Raw genomic sequence first — 20,545 nt, 5'->3', positions numbered from 1 at the left:
CAGGGAGGGTCAGAGGGAAAGTTCCGTTTGCAGGACTGGCAGGATTTTTAAACAAGCCTTCTTGGCCTCATGGTCACTGTAGTTGGGCAGAGAAATATAGTAGCTGTTACATTAATGCCAAAAGAGCAGGCAATGTTTGGGAGTGTCTGTGATGCAATGTTCTGTCTAATTCATGTCTTACTGCCTCCCGCAGGCCCGGGACTAGTGTTTGTCGTTTACCCGGAAGCGTTTGTAACGATGCCCATTGCCCCAATGTGGGCCACACTCTTCTTCTTCATGCTTCTCTGCTTAGGAGTGGACAGCCAGGTAAGATTCTTGAATAAAGATTAGATTTGTGTATCACAAGTATTGTACTCCAAAGCATACAGTGAAATGGGTCGTAAACGCAAAGTACACTGCAGATGCTGTGGTCAAATCAACACGTACAAACAAGCTGGATGAACTCAGCAGGTCGGGCAGCATCCGTTGAAATGAGCAGTCAACGTTTCGGGCCGAGATCCTTTGTCAGTGAAATGGGTTGTTTTGTGTCAATGACAAACACAGCCTGAGGATGAGCTGAGGGCACCACACTCCCAGCACTAACATAGCATGCCCGCAGCTTTCTAATCCTAATCTGTACGCCCTTGGAATTTGGGAGAAAGCGGAGCACACGATCAAATCCTTGCAGTTACGGGGAGAGCGTGCAAACTCCTTACAGACAGTGGCAGGATTTGAACCCCGGTCTTCCGATCACTGGTGCTGTGAAGCGTTACACTAACGGCCTTGCTTCTGATCACTGGTGCTGTGAAGCGTTACACTAACGGCCTTGCTTCCGATCACTGGTGCTGTGAAGCGTTACACTAACGGCCTTGCTTCCGTTCACTGGTGCTGTGAAGCGTTACACTAAAGGCCTTGCTTCGTTGCTGCGTACAGCTCGGAGAAGGACTCACAACTGTGAATCGGGGGAATCTAGAGCCGTATTCTTCAATTCCACCCCCACGCCCCCTTCCCCAAGATTCTGCCACTCACCCACGCACTCGGGGCAATTTCATCATCATCATTACAGTACGAATGAGCCATCATGGTCTATACGTGACCATGATTGTTCAAGGCAAATTCAAATATCTAGAGCAATCTTGGTGAATCTAGAGCAGTATTCCTCAACTGCCCCCCCCCCCGCCCCAGATTCAGCCACTGGGGCAATTTCATCATCATTATGTGCCATGTCATATAACGAGGGTGATCATGGTCTTTCCATGACCATGATTGTACTTTTCAGAAGTGATTTGCCATTGCCTTCTGGGTAATGTGTCTACAAGATGGGTGACCCCAGCCATGATCGATACTCTTCAGAGATTGTCTGTCTGGCATCAGTGGTCACATAACCAGGACTTGGGATATGCACCAGCTGCTCATACGACCATCCACCACCTGTTCCCATGGCTTCAATTGACCCTGATCAGGGGCTAAACAGGTGCTACACCTTGCCCAAGGGAGACCTGCAGGTTAGCAGAGGGAAGGACCTCCTTTGGTAGAGACGCACCTGCACCTCGCCACCCAAAAGGGCAACTTACCGTGGCTAATGAACCAACCAGCCCATACGACCGGGATGTGGGAAGAAACCAGAGGACTTGGAGGAAAACAGGGATCCGTAGGGAGAGAGTGCAAACTCCGCACAGACCAGACTGGAAGTGAATATTGGACCCAGGATGCTGGTGTTGTGATACAGTAGCTGCATGTTACTGTTTCCATTCCCCTTGCTGACAATGGTCAGAAAACAATGGCAGATTAATGAGTGCGGAATTCACTTTGGAACTTATCAATAAATTATTCATCACTTTTATAAGCAGGCTGTTCAGTGGGACAGGTGGCAGATACAGAGAGATGTCCTTCTAATGAGCAATGTCCCTTTAGAACAGAGATGATGAGGAATGTCCTTAGCCAGAGGATGGTGAATTTGTGGAAGTCATTGCCACAGGCGGCTGTGGAAGCCAAGTCTATTTAAAGTGGAGGTTGATAAGGGGGTCAGAGGTTACTGGAGAATGGGGTTGAGAGGGATAACCAGCCATGATGGAATGGCTATGGGCCATTGTTTTAAATCTGCTCCTATGTCTTATGGTGATGCCAGTTTAAGTCAGTAATCTTTTGGCACCGACTGCCCTCTCTCCCCCGGTTGACGCAAGTCCATACATGCATCAGCGGCAGACTCTCACTTCTGTGTGGGCCACGACAAAGTGCAGTATGCCAGTCCAACAGGTGAACATCAGAGCATCAGCCCATCCATTCCTGCCTGGAATCTAAGTATTTTGGTTTGTGACCCACTGTACATACCTGAGCATCAAACTCGGGCATCCTGTTTAGTGTACACATCTTACCACTGAAGCTTTAAGCCAAGAGATCCCATGAAGACAAGCTGGGAATGTCATTCCATGGTAACCAGGCCATTATCATCATGGCCGTTTTCTGTATGTAAACCAGCAGAGACGTTTCCGTTTACCAAAATGTCCACATATCTGAACTGCAGAGTGCTCCGAGTGTAACACAGAGATGCAGAGGGTTCTGGTTTGTAGATTTAATGCAGATTCTTCCTGCTGTAAACAGCTTTGCTGTGAATGTTTTTGAATCTGTGCATCTTCTTTGTGTTAATAAACCTCTTTATTCTTTCCTCGTAGTTCGCCATGGTGGAGGTGATGGTGGTCAGTCTAATGGACAGCTGGGGAAAGAGTCTTCTCCGCTTTTTCCGACGTAAAGAATTGGTGGTTCTTGCTGTCTGTTTTGTAGCCTTTTTGCTTGGGATTCCGAATGTCACCAAGGTACCGTTCTTTCTTCAAAATTCATGAAGACTAAAGTGCACATATGTTGCCATATACAATCCTGAGATTCTTGTGGGCATACTCAATAAATCCATAATAGAATAATAACCATAACAGAATCAATGAAAGACTGAACCACCTTGATGTGTTCAACCAGAGTGTGGAAGACAACAATATGCAAATACAAAAAGAAACAATAATAATTAATAAATAAACAAACAATTAGTATACAGAATATGAGATCAATAGTCCTTGAAAGTGAGTTCACAAGTTGTGGAAATATTTCAGTCATAGAGCAAGTGAAGTTCTTGCCTTCGGTTCAAGAACCTGATGGTTGAGGGATAATAACCGCTCCTGAACCCTGTGGTGTGAGTCCTGAGGTTCCTGTAGCTTCTTCCTGATGGTTGAGACATAAGAATTGTTATTGCTGTCAATAACAATCATAAAATGGATTACTTTAGTAGATGTGCAGGGAATCTGCTGGGATTGGATATTGGATGCGATCTTTATCCACACAGACCAGCAGTTAATCTATACTCTGGCCAGAACGGCACATATTGTCTAGAGCTTTTGGAACAGTTGCAGAACAGGAATCTATTTGGCCCATCAATACACTGCTGGATTTTTGTAAGAGTAATTCAGGTTGTTCCATTTTCCAGCCTCATCTGCAACAGAGCAGTTTTCCCCTTTTATTTCCTGGCTGTGATTCTGCACAGCATAAATTCACTGGGCTCTCCTTCACGCTCATGGTGCTGTACATCATAGAAAATGGCCATTTGGCCCACCATCTCCATGCCAGCACAGCATAAATCCATTGTGCTTGGCTGGCCAGGCAGCCACCCTGTCCTTCGCACTCATGGTGCTGTACAGCATAGAAACGAGCCATTCGGCCCACCATCTCCATGCCAGCCAATTTGTCCATCTACATTAATCCCTTTTTCTTGCATTAGGTCAGTATCCTTCTGCACCTTGCCTGTTGGACTGCCTTTTTAAACCTAGAGATTGTATCTTATTTCAACAGCACCTTTGGCTCCAGATAACGACCTCTGTCTGTGTAAAAGGGAAAAAAAAATGTCTTTTTGTCCTGAAGTGCATGGCCAACATTGGGCCTGAACCAGTCTTTAATTCACAAAACTTATTTGGTTGTGTACCGTTCTTGTATTAATTAAGTCCTCAATCCTGCGTGTGTTTTCTGACACTGTCCTGCTACCTAATGTAGCTCTACCCCAGCGGCAAAGCTGGAATTCACCCTGTTCACAAATGGTGCAGGTAGCAGCTGTGCAGTGATCCATACGCAGCTGGCCAGACTGAAAACTGAAACTACCAAATACACCATTGTATTTCCAGTCTTCTCCTATTTCGCTTTTGTAGTGTAGTAGCTGTGAGATTGCTGAAATGTGTGTTAAACTTTGCTTTTGTACGACTAAACAGCTCAGTAGCATTTAGCTTAACTCTATTACCGTGCCAGTGACTCGGGTTCAGTTCCACTGCTGTTTGTACATTCTCCCCCTGATTGCGTGGCTTTGCTCCAGAAACTCCAGGTCCTTTCACGTTCTAAAGACGTACGGGTTAAACATTCAGAAGTTCAAAGTAATTTTATTATCAAAGTACACACATGTCACCACATAAACCCTGAGATTAATTTTTTTGTGGACATACTCAGCAAACCTATAGAATAGTAACTATATCAATGAAAGATCAACCAGAGTGCAGAAGACAACAAATTGTACAAGTGTAAATATAAATAAATAGCAAAACAATAATGAGAACATGAGATAAAGAGTCCTTAAAGTGAGGTAATTGGTTGGGGAAACATTTCAATGATGGGCAAGTGGGTGTAGTTATTCCCTGTTGTTCAAGAGCCTGATGGTTGAGGGGTAGTAACTGTTATTTGGTTAATTGGTCACCTGTATGTAATTGGGTGGTAAGGGCTTGTTACCGTGCTGTATCTCTAAATAAAAAGATTAACTCTTGTGCTTGTGTTTTTTTTTTAAAGGGTGGAATTTATTTCTTCCAACTAATGGATCACTACACAGCCGTCGTGTCCCTCATGTTTTTGGCTTTTTTCGAAGTCATTGCCATATGCTGGCTTTACGGTACAGTCTCCATTTTATCTTCTTGACACCGATAAGCCTTTGCCGCGCTCTCCCCCTTGCTCATGCCCTCAGCTTCAACCAGTTTCAGTCTAGCTCCACTGTTTCTTCTTTCTGCCTCAAGCGCTTTACACTAGCACAGATGAGCTACTGTCCTAGAATGAAGGAGGAGGATGAATTGTGAGCAAGCCTTAAACCAGCAATGTATCCGTCATTAGAATTCTCGTGTATTCTAGCCTTGCCTGGCCCTGAACCAATCCCATTGCACGAGCGTGGGCATGTGCTGGACTCCAGGTATAATCTTTGCACCATCTTCATTCCAAGAGAGGAGCACAACATTGTTATGGTGGACAGACACTGTGACAAGATTTAATATGGGCTCAGACAGTTGGAGAGTGGAAGGCAAGGGATGTACATGACATGTGGGCTGAAGGGCCTTTCCTGTACAAAGGTTCATCCAATATTAAAGAATGTCTACAGTATACAACCTGAAATTTGTAATCTTCACAGACATCCACGAAGCCTCATAGAATGAATGGTAGAAACATTGAAGCTCCACCCTTTGCAAAAGTATTGACCCCCCCCCCCACCATGCAAGCAACAGCACAGCACAAGGAGACATTGATCCAGAATCTGTCAAAACTATGGTCCATAACCCATGAATTCCTTTATGACCTTGTCCCACCGACCTCTGTGTGAAGATCCAACAGTCCTACACGCCAGTCGGTACCGAACACTTTACTGGCAACTGCCTCTTGTGCTGCAGGGTTTAGGTTGACACTGAAGTGCAGAGCCAGTGGTGTGTGCTGTCCTGTTGGTTTTCTGATGCAGTATTACATTATGGAGCTGCCTACCTCCTGAGGTGGACCTAAAACAGGAGTCCCCAGTGCTACTGATACTATTTAAAAAAGAACTGATTGTGTTCTCCCTGTTCTTTTTGGCTAACATTTATCAATTCATAGATTTCATTCCTCCAAGAGCATCATAACCTTGTTGTTGGGTTTGGAGGCTTGTGTGCCTCAATGACTTGGAGAGCTACGTCGGCTGGAGTTGGGGCTTTATGCTTTGGCTCCTGCTAGGGTCACCCATGCCAAACAGGTCAAAGGGTAGAGGCCAGACTAAGAGTGGTCCACCGGTCCTCCAGATTTGGGGATTCAGCTCAGGGCCAACAACCCTGAATGGTAATTGTTCCAGAGACATCTGTGTGTGATGGTATTCCTGAGTCTCCACCTGGGACTTGCATGACTGACAGTAGTGAGAACTGAGAGGAAGCTACTGACATGATGAAGGAAGCATTGAACACTGTCAGAGATGGAGACCTTCATTGTTATCCTAAATGCCAGTGGCTAACAGGCAGTGATAGATTTCACCAATGCCGATTATCTGACCATCATTAATATAGAACAGTACAGCACAGTACAATCCCTTTGACCCATGATGTGCTAACCTCCAAGATCAATCCAACATTGCCCTCTATTTTTCTATAATCCATGTGCCTGTCTTAAATGTTCCTAATGTATCTGTCTCTACCTTTGGCACTGCATTCCATATAGTTACCATTCTCTTGGGGGGGGGGGGGGGAGGAACACCTACCTCTAACATTCTCCCTCCCCCCCCCCCCATACTTTCCTCCCATCATTTTAAAAGTATATCTTGTCCAGAGAGCCTGTGTGCTGTTTGGCTATCAGAATTCCTAGATTCCAGGAGCATCTACATCCAAAGGAATTGATTTTCAAACTAGTGAAGGAGGGCAGAGTGGGAGTGAGGATGCAGTTTACTCCTCAGTCTGTTACTCCCAATCCTAGTGTCACAGGGCCACGGTAGTGTAGCGGTGTTCAGTCCCGGCGGCATTCTGTAAGGAGTCTGTACGTCTGAACGTGAATTACGTGAGATTGCCCCCCCCCCCCCCCCCCCACAGGTGCTCAGGTTTCTTCCCACAGTCCACAAACGTACAGAGTCATTGTAAGTTGTCCCATGATTAGGTTAGGGTAAATCGGTTGGGTGGGAGCTGTTGGGGCTAGCAGGGTGTACTCAGTGTTGTATCTCAGTCATTAAATAAATAAACGTTTGTTAAGTGCTTCCATCCAGCCAGTCATCGTTCTATTCAAACGGGTGGAGGATTGTGTATGTGGTGAAAATCTGCAGATTCTGGAAATCCAAACAACACACTCAAAATGCTGGAGTAACTCAGCAGGCCAGGCAGCATCTGTGGGGAAAATGTACAGTTGAGAAAGGTCTCGGCCCGATACGTCGACTTTGTGCTTTTCCATAGATGCTGCCTGGCCTGCTGAGTTCCTCCAGCATAGTGTGTTGCTCTTGACAAACTTTCACTGGTTTGGGCAAGGAAGAAAAGTGCAAGTATCATTCCTCAATATCACACGTGCTATGTCGTATAACATGGGCGATCATGCTCTCATGACCATGATTGTTCCTGGTAAACTTTCCTACCGAAGTGGTTTGCCATTGCCTTCTTCTGGGCACAGCCTTTACAAGATGGGTGACCCCAGTCACTATTAATACTCCTCAGAGTTTGCCTGCCTGGTGTCAGTGGAGACATAACCAGGATTTGTGATGTGCACTAGCTGCTCATACGACCATCCACCACCTGTTCCCGTGGTTTCACATGACCCTGATCAGGGGCTGAGCAGGTGCTACACCTTAACCAAGGGGGACCTGCAGGCAAACAGAGGGAAGGAATGCCTAACACCTCCTTTGGTAGAGACATATCTCTACCTTGCCACTCAAGTATTATTCATAAGTGATTTAATTTACATTATGCAGCATTTATAAATACAAAATCTGATATACATTGCACCAAAGCAACACAACGTTTTGTAGAAATCCCCTGAAATGCTTACAAAGTGTTTTCTTCAAATAAATAGCAATAAATGGCAAATTAGTCAAGTAAATTTATACTGGAAGGAACATCAAGAACAGAATGTGTTTGTTCACAACAAACTTTAACAGCATCCACTCAATGTGAAAATCAAAGATCTGCAGATGCTAGAAACCTAGGGGAAATAAAAAAAACATGAATTTAAATGAATTTGCATCATAATTTTGTGATCTACAAGCCCTCTTTAAAACAAGACACTATTTATGAGCCCACGTCTGTTTACGGAGCAATGTCCTCACTGGTTTGTATGTTGGGTCCTGTTGTAGGTGTCCAGAGACTATCTGCCAACTACAAGGAGATGCTGGGGACTCCTCTAAACTTCTTTTTCAAGCTGTGCTGGTGGGTTGTTTCGCCGCTACTTGTCACAGTGAGTATTGGTTTTCTAATAAATTTCTTGCCTGTGGTAGAAAGGAAAATTCAGGGAGGCAGGGGTCACAGTGAAATTGGCTCCTTATCCTCTGATAAAACCAGCTCCTGAGGGATTGACTTTTAACTTTTGGTGAATGCAAGGGGTATGAAGGGCTGATCGCTGAAGCCCATCGGAGGAGACGTGGACATTGCAAATCCTGGCTTTGGATTCAGGCCTCCGTCCCTCCCCAACACACACTGGAAGCCTGCTGGAGTTTGCTGCTTTCAAACCAGCACAACACTGGGAAACTCCCCACCGTCGATTGTTAGCCCCACTGAAGTGAATTGGCAAGTAGAGCCCCGCCTTACTTTTCTGCAGGTGGGAGAGAGTGCTTGTTTCTCCTGCCTCGGTATGCTGGGCATCTTCAGTGGCATCCCTGTCCCTGCTGGTTAAAAGTGGGACAGGGCGTGCCCAGCTGTCTGCTAAAACTGCAGCTCCGATCCTGCCTGTCTCCTGTCGCTGCAATGAGAATACGAAAGCATCATGCACTCGCCAGAGTGGTGGGGTGGAGATACGTCTCTACCAATGGAGGTGTAAGGTGCTCCTTCCCTCCGCCACCTACAGGTCACCCTTGGGCACCTGCTTAGCCTCCGATCAGGGTCACGTGAAGCCATGGGAGCAGGTCGTTTGAGCAGCTGGTGCATATCACAAGTCCTGGTTATGTGACCACTGACGCCAGGCAGACAATCTCTGAGGAGTATTGATAATGGCTGGGGTCACCCACCTTGTAAAGACAATGCCCAGAAGAAGCCAATGGCAATGCATGTCATACGACATGGCACATAACGACTGATCTCACGAGAAGCACTTAGAAAGAAGTAGCAGTTTATTTAGAAGATCTGAATAGAAACCCCGGTGAATCTGGATAAACGTTTATGCAAAAATATCCTATGCCATGGCTCACGCTAGGAACCCATCCACAATCCCAACCCCTGGTGTCTGGAGCCTTGTTCCAGCCATACTCGGGCTGCATTGTGGGTCCTTAGCTGATGTTGCATATTCCCACCGCTCCCTGTGAGGAGTTTGTGTTCTCCCCATAGACACATGGATTTCCTTTGCCGACTCCTCGATGAGGACTGTTGTGTGTTCTCCCAAAGTCCAGAATTAATTTGTTGTTCTTCCTGACATTGTGTGCACTTTGTGAATATAACCCTACGGGAGACACGGTATTACCACCTCATGAATGTTGACCAGAGGTGTTTTGATGTGTGGAGAAGCTGATGCTGAGAGGATTAGAATTTGAAGAATGTTCCTGAAGTTCTGGCGTACCTTCAGTGGACAACCTGGTTTGGTTGATGGCCCTCTGCTGTCGGTAGCATGGATGTTGAAGGAGGCAGTGAGTCAAAGAAGGAGATAGATGGGGACTAAGGATTGGGTATAAGTATCAGGACTGATGTTGTGTTTGATGGGATTTTAGAATTAGATGGCATGGGGTGGAAAAATTTAAAAGATTGGGACTGTAAAGAACAATACATCTGTGGCCTGGGGACTGGCAGTCTCAATACAGAGACGGTGAGTGACTGGGTGGTAGCCAATCTTCCTGGGAAGGTGATGTGACGTGGTGAGGTTCTGAGGAATGAAGACGAATCATTAACGACCGGCAGGCATCTTGGTCTGGCACTTAACTGTCCTCAGAGTGAGGGGTGCCGCAGGATCCAAACTCTCTTCTAGTGGTCCAAGACAAGCTTTGCTTGGGCAGAGCCATTGTTCCATCTGTTGCACTCAATAGACGAGTCATTATGATTGGTATTATTGGAGCGAGCTACTTAATGCATGGTTGGAGCTGAATCATGTTGGGATTAACGCTGTTCGGCATCTGTTCCACCAGACTTTCAGATTCTTTTTCTCTCTCTGTCTCTCGCTCACTGCTTAAGCTCGAGCTACACAGATGGGTTCAGCCAATTACCGTAACTTGCACTCAGGTTTAACAGAAAAATGAAATTCACTTTGTTCTCTTATTTGACATTGTAAGAATAGACTTCAGTGGACTTAGACACCACTGGACAATGAATATTTTTTAAAAAGGCAAAAATTAGTGAATGAAAATATCCCATACTGTGGCCTCCTTTTGAGCCAAGATGAGGCCACTGTCAGGATGGAGAAGTGTTACGAACCCCGTAACTGGGTGTCTTACCAGCAAAGATAGAAGTGTCCTTTGGAGTCTGGTGATAATATTTTCAACAGTATTTATTAGTAAAAATACACAAAAATAATATCAATGCAAATATACAGATAATATACGTCATCAATACTAAACCTAAAAGTGCGGGTATAATAATAATAAGAAATAAGCTCTATCGTTGTCTAGGGGATAATGAATTGTCAGATGGAAATATAAAGTTCAGTTCAGTTCATGCAGGCTGCGGTAGTTGTTGGTCGCGGTGTTTCAATGGTTGGAGAGAGAGAGAACAGTAACAGTTATTGACTTGCCGACTTTCCTTTACAATCTTGATCCATCGATGCGTTGTTGTTGTGGCCATTCACGTATGACCCCTCCATCCTTTAGCTAGACCGTTCTATGGTGGACACACACACAAGCCCCCACCGGTCTCGTAGTGTCTCTCCTGGTGCGTCTGAGGGGTGTTCCCCAGACCTCACTTTTATCCCCACTCACGGGGTCTCAGGTGTCAATCAGGTTGAGATGATGCAACCCATCAAACCAGCCCACTCTGGTTGCCCCCTGAGGGGTTTTAATGAATAGAACAGTACCTAGTACACAAACTTTCTCCAAAAGACAATAGCAGTAATCAATGGTTCCGTTCTCTTTTGTTAGCTGGAGACATTCCACCTTGTGTATCTCTGAGCTGTCTCTCTCTCATTAACTGACATGAGCTGTTATCAATAACAACTGCCCTGGCAGCTTTCCTGTGTCTCTCTCATTTCCTTGATAACAGCATCGGAATAGTAGCGATTTGCGATTCTCCAAAAAGGGGGGGGGGGGCATTGGCGATTCTGTACCCTTCTGCTCATCAGAGTTGTTCATCATTCGTAACAGAAGCAACACCTCATATTCCTTTTGGGTACCCTGCAATCTGATGTCTTGAATATCGATTTCTTCTGAGCTGGGGAAAAATACCCCCCTCCTCCCCCTTTGACCTTTTACCTCTTATCACCTGCCTATTATTTCCCCCTGGGTCCAGTCCTCCTTCCCTTCTTCCTATGGTCCACTCTTCTCTCCTATCAGATTCCTTCCTCTCTAGCCCTTGACCTTTCCCACCCACCTGGCTTTACCAATCACCTTCCAGCTAGTCTCCTTCCCCTCCCACGCATTTTTAATCTGACATCTTCACCCTTCCTTCTCAGTCCTGAAGGGTCTCAGCCTGAAACGTCAACTGTTTATTCATTTCCATAGATGCGGCCTAACCCGCTGAGTTCCTCCAGCATTTTGTGTGTGTTGCTTTGGATTTCCAGCATCTTGATTATCATGAATTACATCTCTCCAAAAAAGTGCAATTCATACAAATGGTTGTGACATTTTCATTTACAATTTTTTATTTCTGTTTTTCAAGTGGACTTTGTGTTGATACCCTGCAGGTTATCCTGGTGTCCAGCATAATCCACTACACTCCTGCTCGCTATGGTAAAACATACACGTATCCAGCTTGGGCTGAGGGCCTTGGCTGGATCATCTCCCTCTGCTCCATCATCTGGATCCCACTCGGAGCTGTGCACACCTTGTACACCAGCAAAGGCTCCTTCATTCAGGTAAGAGGAATGGTTGAAGGGGGGAAGAGATTGTTTCAGTGTGCTGCCCACGTGAGAGTTCACAGTTTCTGTGAAGCTGATCAAACTGAACCAATGCTCTCAAATCATAATTGCAGCGTTAGCCTACCCACCTTTCTGTACAGATGAAAGTATAAATTGGCAGATTTAACCTTGACCAGGATAAAGAAATTAACATTCTTTTAAAACAGATGAAGAGGAATTTCTTTAGCTGGAAAAGAAAGTGGTCTTTAGCTAGTGGTCTGTCTGTGGAATTCATTGCTACAGGTGGCTGTGGAGACCAAATCACTGGGTATATTTAAAGCGGAGGTTTACGAGGCCATCAATGGTTACAGGGAGAAGGCAGAGACATGGAGTTTTTAATTACTTACTGTCCATTACACTGCTGCTGTTTTAAGTCCTCCAGTGTCCAGGGCTTCCTTCATCATGCCAGTAGCTTCCTCTCAGTTCTCACTACTGTCAGTTAAGCAAGTCCCGGCTGGAGACTCAGGAATACCGTCACACTCAGATGTTGAAGGATTCTTCATTGCTGTTTCCATAACAATTTTGTTTGACCGGTCAGGGTTGTTAGCCCTGAGCTGAACCTAGAAAGCTGGTGGATCACTCTTACCCTGGCCTGTACCCTTTGGCCTATTTGGCACGGATGACCTTACCAAGAGCCAAAGCATAAAGCCCGGACTCCAGCCAACATAGCTCTCCAGGTCACTGAGGCACACAAGCCTCCAAACCCTACGACAAGGTTGTGACCCACCTGGAGGGGAATGGGGTTCAGAGAAATAATAGATCAAATGGCAGAGTCGATTCGATGGGCTGAATGGACTAATTCTGCTCCTATGTCTTATGGTCTTGCAGTTAAAATATATTTTCTGCCATTACATTCCCTTCCCTGGTGTTCATGTCAAATTTTTCATAAAAGACTATCTTCCTGTATGAATGGCCTAACCAAAAGGGCAGAAAATCATGTGCTCAATTAAAATTCACTTGTGTAGTTGCAGCAGAGATGAGATGAACAGGGAAGGTTTTATTTGTCAATGGTCTGCAGGAGACTTTTTCTTCAAAAGTCAATTTGTTTATTGTCCTACCCAAAAGCAGAGGTACGATGAGAAAACTTGCTTGTAGCAGCATCAATCACACTCACTAGAAAAATGCAGGTTATGCAAGAGAGAGCACAATTAGAACAGAAATTTATTACAGAGCAAAGTGTCATAGTGTGACTGTATTGATGTAGTGATGACAGTTGAAGGGAAGTAGTTGTCACTGGACCTGGTGATGTGGGACTTCAGGCTTCTGTACCTCCTCTACGATGGCAGCTGCGAGAAGACAGCATGACCCAGATGGTGTGGATCTTGATGATCAGTGGTGCATTCTTAGGTACTTCCGATGTTGGGGAGAAGTGTGCCTGTTGGCTATTGGGTTGAGTCTACAGCTCTCTGCCGAGTTTTATTTTCCTGCCTGTTCGAATTGCCATGTCAGATCATGTTCCAGCGCTGGAGGAGGCGAAGCAACTTATCAAGTTGATGATACAGGAAGGACATCACCTCTCCTCTATCTCTGGATCCCAGCCAATTATCTCCCTCCAAGCTCCTAAACAATTCCCATGTTTCCAGCCCCTTCACAGGCAAACATTTCCAAATTGTAACAGCTCATGCAGTTCCTTGCATTACTTGACATTTATGTGGGCAGGACTGTAAATCTGTGTCCTTGGAAGTGATAGAGCGCAGAAACAGCCCACCAGGGGAACATGCCCAGTCTATATAGACAGGATTGAACCTGGCTCTTGAAGCGCACAGTAATGGGGACTGCTTCCCCTTGTTTCTCTTACCCAAACCACGTGTTCTTGGGTTCCTCTGCTCCAAGGACCATCCACCTCCTTCAGTCTAACCTTGTAGCCAGTATCCCTCTATTAGGCAGATACTTCATTGAACCCAAAGGAAGTTACAGTATCACAGTAGCATTTCAAGTGCACAGGTATAAATATTAGAAGTAGAAAGAATTAAAAAAATAACAAGTTACCTTGACAGAAGGGGGTCATCATTTCCCCGGCTATAGGTTGACCCATTACAGAGCCTAAAGGCCAAGGGTAAGAATGACCTCACATAGTGAGCAGCGCAGTTGTCTTAGTCTTTCACTGAAAGTGCTCCTCTGTTCAGCCAGGGTGGCATGCAGAGGGTGTGAAAAATTGTCCAAAACTGCCAGGATTTTCCGTAGGGTCCTTCTGTTCTACCACAGTCTCCAGTGTATCCAATTTGACTCCTATAACAGTGCCAGCCTTTTTAATCAATTTATTAGCTGATGTCATTGCCTCAGTACACCATCGCACGGAAGATTGTACTGGCAACAATAAAGTGGCAGAGCATGTGAAGGAGAGGCCTGCATACTCCAAAGGACCTCAGTCTCCTCAGGAAGTAGAGGCGGCTCTGGCCCTTCTTGTACACAGCCTTTGTATTGGTGCTCCACTCAAGTCTGTCATCCAGGTGCACCCCCAGGTACCTGTAGGTCCTCACCACATCCACGTCCTCATCATCAATAGTAACACGAAGCGGGGCAGTGAAGCCATTCTGGAAAATCCTATCCATACCTTCTCTGGAAACTACTTGTCCTTCCTAAACAAGGTGAACAGAATGGGAAGTGAAGTTCCTTTGGTGAGCCATCAGTATTTTAATCAGATTCGGCATAATCTTACAGCTCGTGTTGTCTTGTGCTTCTGCTTATGAATCCCAGGACGTCACTTACCTTAGCAATCGCTCTGTACTTACCTTGCCGTTCTCAATAATTTATGCACTACTCTCGTTGTTCCTTTGTATCTCATTGTTCTTTCTGATGAAGTGTATCACTTCTAGCCTCTCTAATAAACATTATTTGCCACTTGTCCTCCCATTCTCCCAGCCTGCCTCTTTGTGCAGTCTATCACGGTTTACTGCATGTCAATGCTTGGTGTAATTCCAAGTGTGGGAACATTACCCTGCACATTCAAGCCTTAAGGTACAAGAAAAACCATAGATTCAGATATTTGCTGTGTGTGCTTGCCTGAGGGGCCAATAATGTGAAGCTACCATTCATAGAAACATTAGTACCTCAGAAGTGTCCCTGGGGAACACCACTCAGTGTAAATAACTAGCATTTGTCAAAACCTTTCGCTTCTTGCCTCTGACCCTGTTCTGCTACTGATCCTTTTGTTCCTTGAGTCTATTTTGAAAACTAGCCTTTTACGTGAGACTTTATCAAGCACCTTCTGAAAATCAAGATGAATAAAATCCAATGCATTGCTTCTACTGCCGTCTCTCTCACAGTTATGTATTAATATTAGTCAAACCAAATGTGCTTTTTACAAATCTCTTCCAGCTCTCTCCCTCCAACTTTTCCAAGTGATCTGGTGTCTCCTCCATTACAGGAGGATGGGAATACCATGACAAACTGCGGCCTCCAATCTCACCTTCCCTCAGCAATGGTGTAATGGCCAAAAATATTGTTTCACTGCACTTATTCAGGAGCTTCACCAACTTTCTGGGTATTATATGACATTAGGTGAAGTCAACTGAATGAAAATCCAGGTCACAAATGTGGAAGATTCATCTTAATTGGGACACATTGGAAACCAGTACATTTGGGCCCAATTAAGCAGCTGCCCCAAATAGCTGAAGTTTCATGGAAGTAGTTAAAGAGAATTTTTTTAAAACATCCATTGTATCTTGCCGTGTTCATTTGATTGTCTGAAATCAACAAAATCAGTGCAGGTAATGGACTGCCTTCATACAATACTTTTGATGATTGGATCCTTCAAATCTTCATTTTCATTGTAACATTCAAGATTATTGTTGATACCTTCAAATTCTTTGCAATTCCTAACTTGTTTGAGCAGTAAAATCATTTCATTTGCAATCCCGGCTGTTTCTGGCATCTCCAAGCCTGAATGCTTGAAACTGCAGAGAGCAAAACAGTTCTGAATTGTCTTACTGTTTATTTCTTGCCAACTATCAGTGACAAAATCACCGCTTTTTGAACAGAAACACACAGTTGATGCTATTTAAAAGAACTTCACTCTAAACACGGTGTGGTGTCTAACGGCCACTCAAGTGCGTGTGACTGATGCTAGCTAGAAACTATTTGGTTGCAGTCGCCTAGCTCAGTTACACAACATAATGTCCCAAATAAACGAAGGGAATTCCAGCTATTTACTCAATTTGCTTTTTATTCTTTAAGAGTTGTCCCAAGTAAATGGCTGCTCCAATTAACCGGAATCCACTGTACTGGGAAATTTCTGCAAGGTCCATCAACACAAATAAACCAGATTCTCATTTTTTGTTTTCCAGCGTCTTCGATCTTCAGTTACTCCAGTCAATGAGATGATGCCAGCAGGAAGCCAGGACCAGGTGATCAAACTGAAATGTGAAATGCATACGCCTCCACATTCCATCTACACTGACAAGATTAACCTTGCTGGAGAAGCATAATATAATTATATATTTAAATGAAAGAACCATTATGGATGAAGTATTGGGAAAACTGGTTTTATGGGATTGTATTTTGCTTTCAGTAGTGACACTGAAACAAAATTTCCTGATGACAGACTATCACTTTATCTTAATTGTGTTTAATTAACCATTCTGTCCCCGTGTTAAAGGGTTTCCAGAATGTTAAGTAACCCAGGCAGAGAGCTTAGTCAGAATAGGTAACAGTCAATGTCAAGGAATGGAGGGCATCATCAATGTTTGATGAAATTATGTTGGTGCTGGGATTATTTGAAAAGTTGTATTGGAGATGATCACACAAAACATGTGGGTAGAATAGCGGCCTTTTGCATCACCACTAAAGACCACCATGACCAGTCCAACTGCCTGATTTCAATACTTTGTAAAAATTCACTATCAGATATGCTGCAGTGAAAGGAATCTACATTCAAAATTGATGACTGATTTTCTATGCGGTACCCAGTGTCCCGATGTATTAAGTAGAATTGCCATTCTGTTATTTGAAGCCTTATTGAAAATGCTCGGAGACTCACCATTATTACTGACTGATACCTCCTGCTGCTTCACAAGCTGCTGTGTGTGATGGTATAGAAATGTTTTCACTGGTTATCATTAGTCTCTGCTGGTGGTGTAGTGGCATGCACACCAGACTTCAGAGTTCGAATCCAGCCGGCTCCTTGCACGAGTTCTACTTGTGCTGGGTTGAGCATCAAACTAGCACCTCTGCCTTGTAAAACAGACAAATGCTAGAGAAGTGGAAAAGTTGCCGCCTGATGCACCAGGTTGGTGTGGGGAGGAACTTGGCTACCATTAAGGAGAAGCAACTACACAGAAGAACCAATCTCTAACATTAATGGGTCCAGCCCAGAACTACTGGTTTCAACATCGTTGAATTCAGTTGTTCTCACTTCATGCTGCCATTCAACTTTAGAATGGTGCCGAGGTGACCTTACACTGAGTAAATTGAGGCTCGTAGGAAATTAACACCCAAGAAGAAATAGTTAACAATGATAGCAAAACTTCTGAATATGGGAGAGTTGTCTGTTTGTTGATTCCACCTTTACCCTGTCAGCTTATTTATGATAACTCCTTTTAATAAAATCAATTCAATTCAACGTCTTTCATATATATATATATGGAGCAGACTCAATGGGCCAAATGGCCTTTTCTGCTCCTGTGTCTTACATTCAATGGATTTTCAATGGGCATCTGAAAAAGTTTGGTTGACAATGTCATATTTGAAAAATCAAATGCAATCTCTGTTAAATTTTGTCTAGAATCTACTTGTGTTTGCTGTCTTGAATTACAAACGCTGTGATTTTTATTTTCTGATCCAGTGAGGTGAATCCACATTCTGTTCTGAGCCTTTGATGAAAGTTCAGGTTAGTGGGAGACTAGTTTGTTGAGTTTCTAATTGTGCACTTTTGTGTGCATTGGCTGAATGGGAAACAAAGGATGTTAGTGATTTGTGTGAAGAAGGATCAGGTGTCAGTCACTCAGTCTTAGAGCAAACTGGGCGGAAATCATCCTGCAACTCATGAAAATTGGAAGATTTTCAAGACATCAAGAACATGGAATATAAGAATATGTATCTTTGGTTTGTAAACAAAAGAGCACACCTTCATTTCATTATAAACCTGATTCCCCAGGTGAAGTCTGTTGGAGGGGGGGGGGGGGTGGGGAGAGAAGAGTCTGCAGATGTGTAACAAAAACAGAGCATTGGTAGAACTTGGCAGATCTAGCAGCATCTGTGAATGCAAAAGGTCAACACCTGAGGTTGAGACCCTGCATCGGGACTGAGGGAGACAATGATGGATATATATAGTATTGTATACTCAATGGCCATGTTATTGGGTACGCCTGCTCATTAATGCAAATATATAATCGGCCAATCATGTGGCAGCAATTCGATGTATAAAAGTAGGCAGACATGGTCAAGAGGTTCACTTGTTGTTCAGGTCAAACAACAAAATGAGGAAGAAATGTGATCTAATGACCTTCTCCATGGAATGATTGTTGCTGCCAGATGGGATGGTTTGAGTATTTCTGGAACTGCTGAGCTCCTGGGGTTTCCATACACAACAGTCTCCAGAGTTTACAGAGCATTGTGCGAGAAACAAGAAACCTCCAGTGAGTGCCAGTGCAGTGGGTGAAATGTTATTATTAATGAGAGAGGTCAGAGGAGAATGGCTAGACTGGTTCAAGCTGACAGTAAGTCAAATAACCAGACGTTACAACAGTGGTGTGCAGAAGAGCATCTCTGAGTGCGAAACGTGTCAAACCTTGAAATGGATGGTTTACAGCAGTAGAAGCCCCTACCAGGTTCCACTCTGTACCTAATACACATATACAGTATACATCACTATACTTCAGTATAAGGAAGGTATGAAGAGGGTAGTGGTTGAGAGGGAGAATTAGGTGGAGAGGAATTGAAGGTAAAATGGAACTAGGTTTGGGGTGGGGGGTGTTATGACAGGCTGGTAGGAGATAGGTGGAGGCAGACGAAGAGGGGATGATGGGCAAATGAGACCATGTGGAGGAAGGGATGAATAGGAGAAGCCACCTAGGTAGACAGGTGAGTGTGCGTGAGGAGAGCACTGGTGGGGAGGCAGGAGTTACTTGTAAATAGAGAGGGTCACTATCCACACCAATGGGATAGGAGATGCCCAAGCAGAAATGCAATGGTCTTCCAGTCTTCCTTTTGGCCTCTCCTTTTGGTGAGGGAATGGGAAGGGAGTTAAAGCGCCATACAATTAGAAGCTCAGGATGGTAATTGCAAATAGAGCACAGGTGCTTCGCAACAGTCACCTGGTCTACTCTGTCTCCATGCTTTCTTGTGAAACATTAGAAATCTCCAACATGAGAATCACCAGTTCTTTTAAATTTTAAAAAACGTTTAAGTTACACTCCTACTTTCAGAATAGAACAGAAACTAGAAAATACTCAGCTGGTCAGGCAGCACCTGTGGAGAGCAAATCAAAGTTAGCTTTTTAGTTTGCTTACCTGTGAGAGAATCTAACCATCTCATTATTCACTGATGCTACCTGACCTGTTCAGTGTGTCCAACGTTTTCCATTATTTCAGCGCTTTCAGCAATGTTTTCTGCCATAATCTATTTGATAGTTTGTTATGGTTGGGGAAACACTAGCAATTATGTTGTTGGCACCATCCATATTGATTATTTTTGAGTGGGAATGAAGCAGATTGGTTAATGTGCAAGTTTTTTAAATCACGAAATAATCTTTGTGCTTAAAGTGACTGTATTTACTATATATTTCTTTACATTCCAGAACAAAACTGACCTCCAATGAAATGCTTTGTTTATGGTCACATGTGTACCATGTAAGCAGTCATGCATGTGAATATTTAATGAATTGTATTTTTATTAAAAATTCTTTTCCAACATACATTTTGTGGCTCTATAGTCACTGATGGCTGTATCAGAGCATTAAGCCTCAGGCTACATCTCTTTAGAACAGAGGTGAGGAGGAATTTCTTTAGCCTGAGGGCGATGAATCTGGAATTTATTGCCACAGACATTTGTGGAAGCCCAGTCATTGGGTATATTTAAAGCGGAGGTTGATAGGTTCTCAATAGTAAGGGTATCAAAGGTTACAGGGAGAAGCCAGCAGAATGGAGTTCACAGATTTACTTACTATCGAAGTATGTATGCAGGATACAACCTGAAAGGGATGATAAATCAGAAGGGCAAACTAGATGGGATGAATGGCCTAATTCTGCTTCCCTGAATTAAGGTCGTATAGAAGTGCAGTTGGCAACAACTTAATTTGGCTGAGCCGGGTACAACTAATGTAAAAGCTGACTACTATTCTGTACATTCTTTACCTCGCCCAGCCCTGCCTTTCTGCTGCAGTCAGCTCTAGAGACAGGAGAAATGCTAAGCAATTCTTTTGGAGAAACGTCAGGATTGGGACTTGTTAGCTGCCATCACTCACTGCATTCTAGTTTCTTAGTACTTTCAGAAGAAAATAACCCCTCACCAAAGGTGCTTCACCTGACATTTGTGGTTGCCCGTTTTATTCCAGTATTTTCACCTATTGCAGCAAAACCTTCCTTAGTTATCCTGAACGTTGCCATTGTGGATTTTAAAGGTGACTGGATGCACCAAACAGAAAAGGCCTAACTCTAAATGTTATGGTGCA

The 20,545-nt window shown here is 44.1% G+C and overlaps 1 protein-coding gene across 1 annotated transcript in view; it reads left to right on the top strand.

The window, feature by feature from the left end:
• Positions 1-19,789, top strand: part of LOC140738483 (sodium- and chloride-dependent GABA transporter ine-like) — a 73,172-nt gene extending 53,383 nt beyond the window's left edge. Inside the window, exons 8-13 of the mRNA XM_073065809.1 lie at positions 194-306; positions 2,652-2,792; positions 4,789-4,888; positions 8,048-8,148; positions 11,725-11,895; positions 16,224-19,789. Of these exons, the coding sequence (XP_072921910.1) occupies positions 194-306; positions 2,652-2,792; positions 4,789-4,888; positions 8,048-8,148; positions 11,725-11,895; positions 16,224-16,364 (767 nt within the window). The 3' untranslated portion in view covers positions 16,365-19,789. The remainder of the gene's footprint in view (positions 1-193; positions 307-2,651; positions 2,793-4,788; positions 4,889-8,047; positions 8,149-11,724; positions 11,896-16,223) is intronic.
• Positions 19,790-20,545: the final 756 nt, after the last annotated feature.

This window comes from Hemitrygon akajei, chromosome 14 (assembly GCF_048418815.1).
Source record: "Hemitrygon akajei chromosome 14, sHemAka1.3, whole genome shotgun sequence".
Taxonomy (NCBI): domain Eukaryota; kingdom Metazoa; phylum Chordata; class Chondrichthyes; order Myliobatiformes; family Dasyatidae; genus Hemitrygon; species Hemitrygon akajei.
Note: the sequence above shows the minus strand (reverse complement) of the source record. Positions and strands in the feature narration are given on the sequence as shown.